The 14,220-nt window shown below is 37.3% G+C and overlaps 1 protein-coding gene across 4 annotated transcripts in view; it reads right to left on the bottom strand.

Moving 5' to 3' along the window:
- Nucleotides 1-272: 272 nt before the first annotated feature.
- The window catches only part of LOC127941341 (protein Jade-1), a 56,070-nt gene continuing 42,122 nt past the window's right edge, over nucleotides 273-14,220 (bottom strand). For all 4 annotated transcript variants that reach the window (XM_052536328.1, XM_052536327.1, XM_052536329.1 and 1 more), the window contains exons 11-12: nucleotides 7,411-7,539; nucleotides 273-6,224 (exon numbers count right to left, since the gene is read on the bottom strand). In XM_052536328.1, the coding sequence (XP_052392288.1) occupies nucleotides 5,476-6,224; nucleotides 7,411-7,539 (878 nt within the window). In that variant the 3' untranslated portion in view covers nucleotides 273-5,475. The remainder of the gene's footprint in view (nucleotides 6,225-7,410; nucleotides 7,540-14,220) is intronic.

Below are 14,220 nucleotides of genomic sequence, written 5' to 3'. Positions count from 1 at the left end.
TTCTATCATCAGCTGTTTTTAAAAACTGTCATAACAAATAACCTGAGACCACCACCAAGTATGTCTTTTTCATGAATGAATCAGTTGAAAGAATGATTCAATGACTCCAACATGAAAACAGTGATTTGTCGCCACCTACTGGTGTAATACTTTAACACTGAGAAAGAGTCACTGTACAATCCTCCCACTAAAACACTTTCTGAAAGTTGTTATTATTCTGGGGTATGTTTGTGTTTTGTGCGTGTGGTGGAGTGACACTGATCACAGAGACGTAAGACAGAAAGCACAGCTTTATTGACTGCACTGGTCGACCACAGCCGAGCGCTGGCGATGATGGGACTGGAGCTGTTATTAAGGCATCACATACAGCATGCACATACAGTCACATGAACATTATATTGCTCTAAAGACTGCTTAACATGGAAAATGTACAAAAAGGAAAAAATAGGTTTTTGCACTGATGAAAAATACTTGTCTTTTTTCCTTCTATAAAGATTTCCAATACAAGAAAATAAATATCGCAAAAAAACAAAAGAAGCCTAAAATAATTTAAAATAGCTCTTCTTCTTTTTCTAATTATATGTTCAATAGTTTTCTCTGCTATTAACAAATGGCACAACATTCTTTGAAACAAAGAACATAGAAGGATAAACTCCTGCAACATTCATATCATCGTATCCTAACCGTGTCGAGCGGAAGATGTTGACAGATTTACAGGACACGTGTGATTCTTAATGGACTTCTCCTGCACCTCGTTTACTCTTTCAAGAGAGAACGACAGAAAGAACTGCTCGGTCACAGGGGCATGTGGGAAAAATTTGCTGCATAGTAAACAAGACAAGAGAGAGTTGGATATGACCGCAAAAGCCGCAGCTGAACAAGCGAGAGATATTTCACGACTGGTTTCTGAGACGCGTCAGTAAACAGATCCTCTGGAAGTGAACGACAACACTGAAAGATACTCAGGTGAAGCTCATGGGGGTCAAACGTCACCAAAATCCATTAAAGAAACCCTTAAAAGCTTAAAAGCAGAAGTGCTGTTTGTAATGAATCTTATTCATGCTGATTTTAATAATAATAAGATGTCCAGACATCTTTACAAATGCAAAGAAACAAACAAAAAAAGGGCACTTCACTTTATTTCTGTGGATGAATTATGACTTTTCTTCAATAATCAGTTCCATCCTAGAGAACAGCTGGATCTTAGGGGTGTGCGATAGGTGTCTTCTAGGATAATTTACTAATTGTTTTAAGGATACATGAGCTGATGTTAGGTATGTCACTCACTTGGCACAAACCAGATGATGCAGCCTAGAAGAATGCGGTCAGAATAACCTGAAATACAAGATTTAAAGGTAAAATAAAATTATATTTATGAGCTTTTGTCTTATATGGTAATTTGGCAATATCACACGAGCACAAGTGCTGTTTTTAAAAATATAAACACACTTGTAAATGTGATATCGATTGATTTTACACAGTAATTGTCATTTAAATGAGCTAAAAAGACAACAGTACTGTCAGTTTTTTCTCAATTTTATGTAAGGAAAATAGTTTCAAACAAATCCATGACAAAACAGTTTTGAGCTCTTCCTTACTGAATGAATGCATGTTTTTGAACGAATAGTTTGAGGGAATGACTCTGCCACCTACTGGTGGTTTTTGTTTTAATACTTTTAAGTATTGTTTTATTATTATTGTGTCCTGATCAGATGCAACACGATGCTGTGACATATGATAAAAGGTATCTTTTCCATGTTAATCTGAGTTTTTGTCCGAACAGCGGATTCTATTTTAGAAACGGTTTCTATTTTCTGGTGCGTCGTAGCTGGACTGAAAACCTTGGCACGGCTCGTCTGGTTAGCACACAGTTTTAGGCATTTGTAACTGCATTCAGGCCACCTCTGAGCTGCACTGAACTCTGTGTAAATCATCATAAATGCCTCGAGGTGGAAAATGTATGTAAAAGTTAATTTATGTCACTTATGTGAGCCATGACGGGCCTAAACCAGCCAACGTACCAGCACAAAAACACCCTACACCTCGTCTTATTATAAACAAAAAAAAAAAAATGTTTTTCATCAATATCGCACACCCCTTGGTGGTCTTGATGATTTCCAGCTATTTGTAGAGACAAAAGAATAATCGAGTGCAAAGACTAGTTACCTTCTGTCATTAAAGCGGAAGGCTCACTAACAACATACGAGTGTCAAGATCTACTCAGTCATTACGTTGTGGGAGGAAAACGGTCGCACAGAAGCTGAACATTTACAGAGATTACGTAGAGTATATGTTATAGTTTTGGTACACGAACGGCAACGAAGCATGATAAAGCAGCTTGAACTCTTGCAGGAGGCTGAAACTAAGTCACTAAAGGCACAGTACTCCATGTCTGCGTTGGGTGCATACTGAACCAGAGAACGGCAAATGACCAGCGCTATGATTAGTCCCTATTAAAGCAGCTAAGATACATGAAATCTGTACAGGTCGCTGTCTGTGGTCTGTACGGATACAGTAGACGGCTGTCGCGATTTGAGCCAGCGAAGGACTGAAACAATTCATCCACCGCGGCGTTGTTCCAAACCCAAAATTACTCTTCTGTGGAACACGAAATGACGGGATTCTAGTCTTCTGGTGAAAAATCCTTTGGTTATGATGCTAGTCGCAAATTTGCCACAACGTTGGAGATCTACGGTGACTGGGGAAGGATTTTTCGGTAAATTAAACACTTAAAATTTGGGAAGAGACCAGAAGACTCGGAATGTAGCGCATGGATTATTTTTTTTTGTCCTTTTTGGACCCATTTGCTTTCATTGTATGGAAAAGAACAGCAAACCGGTTTGGAACGACAAGACTGAATACAGAACTGTCCTTGTTTTGGGTGAACTAACCCTTCGATCACTGACACACATTACGTACGCTACACATCAGTAGCTTTTGTCTCGAACTAAACCTTTCTGGACAGCTCGCGTCTGTGATTGCTGATGAGGACGATGCTCGATTGATGATGCGATCCAGGAGTGTACGGGTGGATATCAGTGCACGCTGAGATCTTCAGAAGATCCAGACACAAAGTTTACATCCACTTCAGAGCATATGCTGACTTGCTTTTCTTTGGCATCATCATACATAATAAAACAAACTCAGTGTTTCATCATTACACTGTGAGAAGATCATCTCAAAACGTGACGTTTTGGCAAAGAAACCTTGTTGTTTGTGAATGTACAGGTTTAAGCTTTTCAGATGATTGCAATCACTTCTTCGCTATAACCCTGAGATAAACACCATGGGTTGATTCATTAGACGTCACAATCAGAGGGAAAACATTAGCAAAGCCTGAGGACACTTCGTTAGTGTCAATCCAATTAGACTGACGGACGTCAGTGTTGGAACAGCACTTTGCTAAAGCAGTATTGATGGATCGACGCGGTTTTCTAGGCACCTAGAATCTCTATGACTTTGACATCTACATACAAGCTTTTGGACCAAGCAGGTGTCAGTTTCTGATTGCCATCATTGTATTAAAATAGTTAAACATGTTGATTATTCGTTTGATTTAGGGGGCTACAGAAGGCACACTTTAATGGAGAACAACAATGGTTCTTTCTGAACAAATGTACTGAAGTGGGAAAGAAAGTGCCAGATACGAAAGTGAATCTCACAAAAGATCCCTCCAAAAAATTCTAGACATTTTAATTAGTTGTAACTGGAACTATCAGAAGTGGTCCAATTGAGTTGCATGACTATTTTTAACTTTTTTAAAGTGATTATCTCGATCTGTTGGTATCGCAAAACCACCAATTTTTATTTTACTTCGTTTAACCATGGTGGTCGGCTTTGTGTCATGGCGCACAAGAAATTTCGGGTCATACAGACATTTATGGAAAGCTCAGTTTCTTGGCTCAAGATGGAATTAAAAACTGATATCAAATGCATATCTCAAGATACGTGAACTTTCCTTAGACTCAGAATTGAAATCCAAATGCAAACAGCAATTAATGGCTAAGCACAATGGAGGCAGAATGAGGCGCAAGCATGGCAGGGAGGATCAAACCGAAAGTAACACTGAGTAATTGAAGACATTTTAAGGTGATTTAATATAAACTGGCTGAAAATCATAAATTCGGTCATTATTAATATGATTTAATGGTTTATCAATTTTGACCGATAGGTGGCGCTGTTACCAAATTGATGTGGTGTGGTCAGTTGTCAGTTTATCAAAGCTTTACAGGGATACAGCCTCAGATACAGTTTGGCATTAAATTAATTGGTACGTTAAACGAAAACCGTTTTATCTATCGACACGAAATTCATGAATTTTTTTCCAGTATGGTCTGAAGATGATATGAGCCAAATTTGGTGAAAATCAGACCAATGGTCTAAGTGAACAAAAAAATCAAAATAGCGGACAGGAAGTTCGGCCAATGCATGATCCAAGAAATCTATCAAGAGGAGTCTCAAGACAATAGGCTAAATTAATCAAAAGCTATAAAAATTTTTAAAATTCCATTATAATGTTTGACCACTGCTACTAAATGTTTGAGTATGTCTAGGGAACTGTGCTGAAGACACATACCATGTTTTGTAACAATACACCAATGTATTCGAAAATATAGCATTTTTTGTCCAAATTGGAAATGATAAGATGCCCAAAATTGCCGACATGGGAAACTGGGAACGTTTGATTCTGCATGCTGCTCTGAATGTAAAGAGAAAAAATGTCTTATGGTTTTTCAAGATACTGAGGTTTCCATAAACAACCCCAAATTATTTGTGCGCCATGACACAAAGAAGACCACAGTGATGACACGAAGATAAAAACTACAAAACTAATGTCTTGCGATACCAATAGATAGAGGAAATCAATGTTACAACCTCAGACCACTCGAGATGGATTGAACAAACATCAAAAATGTGCTCAATCGTCACACGGCTCTTAAAACAGGCTTCATGTTCGTGAGATTCACCCATGATGGAAGCTGATCTGTCACGTAAGAATTACGCTCAAGTGTCCGTGTGATTCTGGTACGTCTAGTCTCTGTAAAAGCGAATGAGGCGGTGGATACGACATAGATGTGTGCTACATTCCCCAACGGCTATTTGTGCTTATTTGTGTCATATTTTCTCTGTACATCATTTTATAGTAGCCGCATCCTCTGGAGACACATGACAGACGTATTTATATAAAACAAACACACCCTGAACAGACGTCATAATGCCCACGTCATCGTCCCTGTTCCAGGACAGAGCCTATTGCTTCCCAAGAGGACACACTTGACAGTGTTCATTTAGACTTTTTCGATTCTTCTTGTTTTTGTCAAGCACAAATGGTTATGGTTGCATAAATGTAGGCGACGGACTAACATACTCTGACACGTAAACCGAGAAAAGAACACACGCCTTTACATCCGAAAGTCTAGAAACGGGAGAGAGACTGTGTCTCCGACAGCAACACCGCTGCATCCAAATATGGTTTTAGGAGGCAAGCACGCTTCTCCGCACTACCTCCTCCTTCCCAGCATGCAGTTGGGGCAAGCGCAGCTTCCGGCTGAAAGAGGGCAGTTCACTGTCACTCTGTTCCGCGTCAGAGAAATAGCCGTCTGTTTCAGTGTCGTGCGCGGAGATGTTGTTCCCAGTGCTGTTGTGCAGCAAGACCTGCGTCGTGTTGCTCTTGGAGCGTGACTTGCCCTGTCTAGGCAGACGCAGACGCAAGGCCACCTGCGAGCGCTTGTCGCTCTCCGTATCCCCATCGTCCGCACCAGCGTCCCAAGAGCCATGCTCCTCGGAAATGTGGCACGAGTCCATTTTGGATATGGCTGGCTGCAGAGGGTCCGGCCTGCCTTCGCTGCTGCGGGTGTGATGAGGGTGTACATGGCGTACTCTTTCTCCTCGTTTGGGAAGTTGGTCCTCAGGACAAACCTTGCCTTTGACTGCGGATCCGATTCTTGGAAGCGAGACGGACTTCCTGCGGGAGCGTGGCCCAGCCCTGGGCTTGCGGCCCTGCTGGGGTGTTTTCCAGGAGGACTTGATGGAGTGGTCCATCATGAGGCTGAGCAGGTTCTCCTCGCCCTGCAGGAGCTGGTCTGACAGGAGGCTGGCGGAGGGGTCGCGGCTCTCTTCGGATAGAGACCACTGGCTCAGCATGTTATCTGCCGTGATGTGAACCGATTGAGCCAGCCAGCTGTCAAAAAGCGAGCCGTCCAGCGGGAAGGATTTGGAGAAACCTGTGGAAGAGATATACATTCAGTCTGTGTCCATCCCAGCTAGCATCTGAACCAGCTAATCAAGGCGTCCAGAGGCCTGCTGCATGAAGCCAGTTTTAATTTCTACCCACACACTCAAGCTACAGTTTTCGAGCTCGAGAAGCTGGGTTGGTTTTGAGCGGGCTTCGTCTCAATAGTTGCGCTGCACTGCTACCCTGCTCTGAAGAGATCGCAAACCTGAAACTGGACCAATCAGCTGTGAGGACAGTGATCTGATGCAACATAGCCACTCCCCCTGTATCTCTCACTCATTTAAAGCGGTTAACAGTGAGAAAAACATTTAAGAGAAAATTCTAGTCTTTTGCTGTATAATTATTTGATTCATATAATTCATTAGATAACATAAAACAAACATGTGTGACCCTGAACTACAAAACCATTTATAAGGGTCAATTTTTGGAAATTGAGATTTATACATTATTTATTAGGAGGACAATATTTGTCTGAGATGCAACTATTTGAAAATCTGGAATCTGAAGGAGCACAAAAATCTAAATATTGAGAAAATCATCTTTAAAGTTGTTCAAATAAGATTCTTGGCAATGCATGTTACGAATCAAAAATAGTGTTTTGATATATTTATGGTATGAAGTTTACAAAATATCTTCATGGGACATGATCTTAATATCCTAATGATTTTTGTCATAAAAGAAAAAAATAGATAATTTTGACCCATACAATGTATTTTTGGCTACTGCTACAAATACACCCCAGAGACTTAAGACTGCTTTTGTGCTCCAGAGTCACATAAATTACTTTTATAAGTTTAGAGAAGATGTGAAACATTTTTACATTTTCCCCCACTTTAAACAATTTCACATGCCATGTATAATATTGACTTGATCATGCGAACAGCATTAAAATGATCAAAAGTGATCAAATCTGTTGTTCTTCTTTAGAACATAACTTGACAGTAACATAATTAAACTCATGAGATCCTAAAGTGACATGGCAGTATAACCTAAAAATGAGCCGCAGAACAAAAATGATGAATCTGAGAACCTCTGCTGTATTGAGTTTTTTCGTCTCGTTTGAAAAGTATTTTCAGGGGTTGCATTTTAAAGGTTGATTGAATTGTACTGCTGTACTGTATTTTTTTGCAGATCTGTACAGATGATGAAACCGAACACATCCTTCAGTTACTTACCCAGCTGTGTGAATACAGAGCTGTCATCTGATCTCCATTTGTCTTTCTTGTCTGGACTACTCTTTCTTCTTTCTTTCACTCGTTCCCTGACTCCATTGCGATGAATCTTCTCCCCTCTCCGAGTTTTTTCTATAAAATACAGAATATAAAAGAGCATGCAAAATGCGTAAAATTAGCAATTAAACAAAATTTCAGCTGTCAACCATTGAATTTTCCTCTTAAATATTTCAAATTATATTCAGTGTCTCCAGCACAGCTTTAGGAAGCACTGAGTTTGAGGAAAAGATCAGCAAACACCAGATTTTAAATCAACCGTCCACAAGAGGGTGCAAGACATGCATTTCATTTTAAATAATCCTTTAAATTTAGTATTTCATGTCAATCATTCATTTCAGTTTATTTTATTCAGATTAAGATGACAATTAATATATAATAATAATAATAATAATATAATTGTAATAACAAAACGTGAAAACGGTCCTTGCTGATCTCCTGAATTCGAAGATAAATTTTGTGGATTTTTTTTATATTTTAGTCATTCATTTGTCAATGCATTTTACAGAAAGAGCACATTCTTAACTTAATGCAACTTAAACCTTTAATGTCGTATGATGCGGTTTTTATTGTCATGACATTTTGTGAGGGAATCATTTTGTCATCAGAATATGTTTAGGTATGATTTCCAGTTTGAATTCAGTTAAATGATACCATAATGCAGATATTTTGGGAGTATTGTTCTTAATATTTCATGATGAGCACTTAATGGATTGAAGCATCAATTGAGCTGATTATCCAGACATTATTTTTCAGAAAAACCATATGTTCATCCGGCTTCTGAGGAGGAAGGTTTATTTGTTCATCTCTCAATGATCATTGTATTACATTGCATTATGTTTTAGAACTTTGATCAGACAACTGAGCATATCTTATAAGACACATAGAAGTCATTATTGGGAGATATTTATATGATTACAAGTTATCAGAATTTAATCTTCATTTTTGTTCATATGTGACCCTGGACCACAAAACTTTTTTCAAAATTGAGATTTATAGATCACCTGAAAGCTGAATCAAAATACTTTTTACTATTTGAAAATCTGGAATCTGAGGGAGCAAAAAAATCTAAATATTGAGAAAATCACCTTTAAAATTGTTCAAATTAATTCTTAGCAATGCATATTACTAATCAAAAATTAAGTTTTTATATATTTATGATAGGAAATTGACTAAATATCTTCATGTAACATGATCTTTACTTAATATCCTAATGATTTTTGTCATAAATGACAAATCAATTATTTTGACCCATACATTGCATTTTTAGCTATTATTACAAATATACCCCAGAGACTTAAGATTGCTTTTGTGCTCCAGGGACACATAAATATCAGCATCTGCAACAAACTGCATGTTTTTGCATGTAATTTGAATAAAAAAAATAAAAAAAAATTTAAAAAAAAAGAAAAAAAAAATTGATATTTTAATTTTTAAAAATCCACTTTTCTAGCTATTATTTCAGACATATGATCTTTAATCATAATAGCTGAGCTCACTTAAAGCTAATACAGCTCAAAAGCATTTTTATTTTGGTTCTTCATAGTAAAGGGCATTTTTTAATCAAGATCCCAAAAACCCAAAAATGAGAAAACATCACACATCAGACTGCAATCAGCCGCTTAATGTAATTTAAAGTTTCTATACATCACTTTAGTACATCTCAATGGTGGACAGTTGTTCAGATGTGACGTCAAGACAGTTTGGCTGTAGTGTATCTCACGTATGGAAAAATATGGTCCAGATTAACCTTAAATGGTGTTGTTGAGGGACGAGTTTTTTTGGAAGGCAGAATGAATATGGGTCTTAACAGCAGATGACAGAAAACCAGCAAGTAGAGGAAAAAGTGCTGAGTCAGAGATTCAGGAATAACGAACACTGCAAAGAGGGATCCAAACAAATGCAGCTCCTCCGCACAACACTGTGTAAAAAACAGGTCAATGCTGACCCTTGTAGCTCAAACAAAAAACGATTAGGCGGGTCTCATGAATACAGAACGCTCACACATCGCCACATGACTTTTCTGTTTTAAGCTTTCGAATCTTGTTTATTTTCACCAATAGAGCTATTGGATTTATTTGATGAATTGCAATCTAACATGTAGGAACCTAGCATGAAAACCAAGATAATATCAAATGAACATACTATCTCACAGTTCAAATCTTTCCTCCAGATTCCCTGAATCTTTCCAAGTATGGTATAAGTATAGTAGATGGAAAAAGACCAAAATTCTTGGGAATCTTGAACTTAGAAAAGTTATTTTTCGTTTGGCACCAATGAGCCCGAGTAAGTTTCAAACATATGCCTACAATATCAATTGAACAACCAACAACAATGGCCATTAAGCAGGCAATCAACCCTCAATAGCTGATCAATTAAACTTTCAATCATTATGTAATTTGGCACAGGGTATGAATCGGCCGAAAGGTGCTTCTAAAATAAGTTGGGCGTATTATATTTTTGGAAGTGAGCCATTTATTGGCATGTATATTGTAAAATCAATGCCCTGATGTACACGTGCTGTGTCCAAAATCACCCCTATACCCTTGTATTGGTGGTGGTTGAGGAGAGACCCCCCCGACATGATTGTAAAGCGCTCTGGGTGTGAAACAATACACAATAAAGCACTATATAAATGCATCATTCATTCATTCATTGTAAATTAGTGAGTGGATGGTCTATTGGAGTGGTGTCCAAAACCATAGTCGACATTATTGAGTGCATTCATTTAATCCCATAATGCACTGCAATAACAGAGGGTGCTAAATACATTGAATGGCGGCATCTGTTCGTTTCAGTTTGAGCAGTTTCAGTCATTTTCTCCTATGAACCCTATAATAATAATAGTAGTAATTATAATAATTATAATAATAATAATAATGCTTGGACATCAACAATGAATTCTTGTGGCTATTTTAAATTTTTTCATTTAATACATTTTCCCGGTTTAAACAACACATATCTAACATCATGTCCAACATCATAGACAAAGAATAGAAATTGGAACTTGTGAAATATGTAGTTTAAGCACCTTACTTCACTGAGTAGTTGTTTAAAATAGAAAAATAATTTTTGGAAGTGTCCCCAGATAGCAAGCAATGAATCAACGCTAACAGGATTGAATTAATGTTACAAAGCGGTGTTGGTTCAAGATCACATTTTCACCTGCAATTAAATGTAAAAAAAAAATTTACATTAAAAAAAAAAAAAAAAAGGTTTAAATTGTATGGTAATGTCACTGGATCATCATTATGAAGTAAAGATGTTCCAACATCACTGGTTCACCATTAGTCAATGTAAAAAAAAAAAAAAAGAATTTAAAAAATAAAAACCAACCCATTGGCAGAGTCACTGATTCAACACTATGATGTTGATTCGACATCACTGTTGAATCCAGTGGTGGACAGTCAAAGTACACTAGTCAACATTTGAAGTGGATCAAAAAAGTTAATTCTTTTAAGAAACTTTTACTTTTACTTCACTTCATTCCAATGCATAACGGCTCTAGACTGCAACTATGTTTTCATCCTGTACGACAAAATTTGTGATCATTCGCTGCGAGATCTAATGAGAAACATCCAAATTCTACTAAAAATTCTCTGTAACAAACAGATCACATAGTGCAGACATAGAAAACTAGAAGCAGTTACGCTAATTATAACCATGGAGTTTTGGCAGAAATCGTCGAATGTTATTATGTTATTAATTTTCAGGGTATAACCTTTTGAGATTTCAATGCCTTTCAAGTATTTCACAAAAATATTCCCAGCACTTTAAAGCTCTAAAAATATCCAATTTAAATGCTATTGACAAAATACACTTTGTTTTAAGCAAAGTACTTATTGGCTTATTGGTCATGCATTTCCATTTTCATGTTTTATATTTTGATATTATAAAATGACTTTTACAAATCATCAAATCATCCAGAAATCAGATCTTGTCAAAGTTTCACACTTTTGTGTGTGTGTGTGTGTGTGTGTGTGTGTGAAGTAAAAACAGTCCCAAAGTGCCTTAAAAAACAAACGTTTGGGATGCAGCCTTCCATTTGAGAAACACCCAACAACTCACTGATTCAAATGATTCGGTCAGAGCGACACCTGCTAACAATTCAGTGAATTCACAAGTCTGACTCAAAATGAGCCAAGAACGGGAGATCCCCAGAGCTTGAATGCTTTTCTAGTCTGTAGAAAAACATGGATCATTATAGGTTTAGTTCAAATTCCCTCTGAAAGAAGAATTATTTTTGTGGATTGGCTATTATTTAGTGCTATTAACATGTAATGTCTGGTTCATTCATACTGGAAGCCAGAGGGCTCCATTGTGCAGAAACTCAACATATGCAACACAGAAGTAATAAAACTCATGATACTCTATGATTAAAAGTAAAAACGTTTTGAATGAGGAAACAAGAAGACAATAAATACTCTTTTACGACAATGTATAGTTTATCTGTGTTCTTCTAGCCATCTTGGGTATTTTCATCCATTCATCAATCCATTGCTAATAACCTTTTTTACAGTTACTGTATATAATATATTTTCTGCCACATTCTGTGATAAGAAGCCCTATCAGATCACAATAGGAAGTTACTTCATACATTCGAGTGATGTTGTGGAGCAAAAACATGTTTCCATCTCTCCTGTTCCGTTGCATGCCTATGAGAAAACTCCTGTTTACTCTGACACTGAAGCCTGATTTTCACATTCGTTCAGTTGTATGAACAAATGGCACTTCAGCCGCCAAATGGGATGGAGCCGATCACTACATAAGTCGGCTCAGAGTGCCATTCGTCAAATTTTTTCTCCTTCAGCATAAAGATCATCCTTTCACTAAACTCTGAAGCAAGAAGCAAGAAGCTACTCCAGTTGGCTGACTTACGGCCCAGTCACTTAAGACCACCCTCTTTTTGGCTTTAACTTCAGTCATGCGAGTGGGTGACCTGCCAGCACTTTCAGTCAGTGCTTCATGCCTTGAGTTTAGGCCTAATTACTGTAGAGTCATCCTCACACCAAGACACGACTATGTGCCTAAAGTGCACAAGCCAATACCCTTCTAGCTCTTCCAAATTCAGAGGATGAGCAGGGTCCCAATACACTCTGTAAATTCCGACAGTCAAAGCAGCTCTTTTTAGGTTTCGGAGGCTGCTCTAACTGGCTGTGTCTCACTAGATCATTCACTCTATAGCCCTGGCTTATGCCCCAGCAGACCTACAGTGTCTTATCAGAGTGAGGGCTCATTCCACCAGAGGAATAGCCCCTTCCTGGGCTTGGTCCAGCGGAGTTTCAATTGGTGATATACGTGTCTTCACCATCTACCAGATTTTATAACCTATAATGACCCTGGTCTTCAGGCACGGATTTTGTCTGCTTAATTTACCTAATCCCCTAGATTAGTGGAGAAGGTCTTGTTATGTACAGGTGCTTCTCAATAAATTAGAATGTCGAGGAAAAAGTACATTTATTTCAGTAATTCAACTCAAATTGTGAAACTTGTGTATTAAATTCAATGCACACAGACTGAAGTAGTTTAAAACTTAGGTAATTTTAATTGTGATGATTTTGGCTCACATTTAACAAAAAAACCACCAATTCACTATCTCAAATCATCTTCTGCATGTTGTTCTTCCACACTTTTTCGTTCCACTCAACTTTCTGTTAACATGCTTGGATACAGCACTCTGTGAACAGACAGCATATTGGCAATTCATTTTTTTGACTTCCACTCCTTGTGAAGGGTGTCAATGATTATTAGAGACCATTTGGAAGGCTTCAGGAAACCTTTGCAGGTGTTTTGAGTTTATTAACTGATTGGCATGTCATCAAATTCTAATTTGTTGAGATTGTGAATTGGTGGGTTTTTGTTAAATGTGAGCCAAATCATCACAATTAAAAGAACCAAAGACTTAAATAAATTCAATGCAAACTGACTGAAGTAGTTTAATACATAAGTTTCAAAATTTTAATTGAATTACTGAAATAAATAATCTTTTCCTCGAGATTCTAATTTATTGAGAAGTACCTGTAGACCCCAGCATGTTGTCTTGGGTCTCATATTTGACTCATGCTTTTTACAAGCCCTCATTATGGGCGCTCCGGGCTGGGTTTGAAGAGCAGCTTCGTTCTGCACTTGCTTATAGCACACAGCTATTGGATGTGCTCCCCATAATTGTTCAATGCAAAGGGAGAGACGGTTCAAAAGGGAATGCTCCAGTTACATTCGTAACCTCAGTTCCCTGAGATGTACAATTGTAAGTGGGGAGGTGTTTTCTCATATCAGTGAGTAGACTTAGAGAACATACAAACAGAGCCACAAAACAGGAGAAATAAAACACCCGGAAATTATTTAAACACAAAACCAAAAGAAAAAAACAATTTGTGTACTAAAGCATGGATGTTGTACCAATATTATACTGAGAAATTTAAATAAACACATACACATACAATTATTTTTTTTTTTTTTTACTTGTTTGAACACATGAAGTATCAGTAACCTGATATTTTAATATACTTAATACGTAGACCAGGAATATTGAGCAGTAGAATTATTTAAATACATAATATGAAATTCATTAAAAAGTATGTAAAATGACAAAAAAATTCAATGATCAGTACTTAAGTACATTAAAAATCTAATACTTTTGTACTTTGACTAGAGTAAAATCGAAATCCTAATAGTTTTACAGGATTAATTTTTTATTAGTTATCTGCACTTTTACTCAAGCACTTGATTTGAGATATATATATATATATATATATA

The sequence above is a fragment of the Carassius gibelio genome, chromosome A21 (genome assembly GCF_023724105.1).
Source record: "Carassius gibelio isolate Cgi1373 ecotype wild population from Czech Republic chromosome A21, carGib1.2-hapl.c, whole genome shotgun sequence".
Classification (NCBI taxonomy): domain Eukaryota; kingdom Metazoa; phylum Chordata; class Actinopteri; order Cypriniformes; family Cyprinidae; genus Carassius; species Carassius gibelio.
Note: the sequence above shows the minus strand (reverse complement) of the source record. Positions and strands in the feature narration are given on the sequence as shown.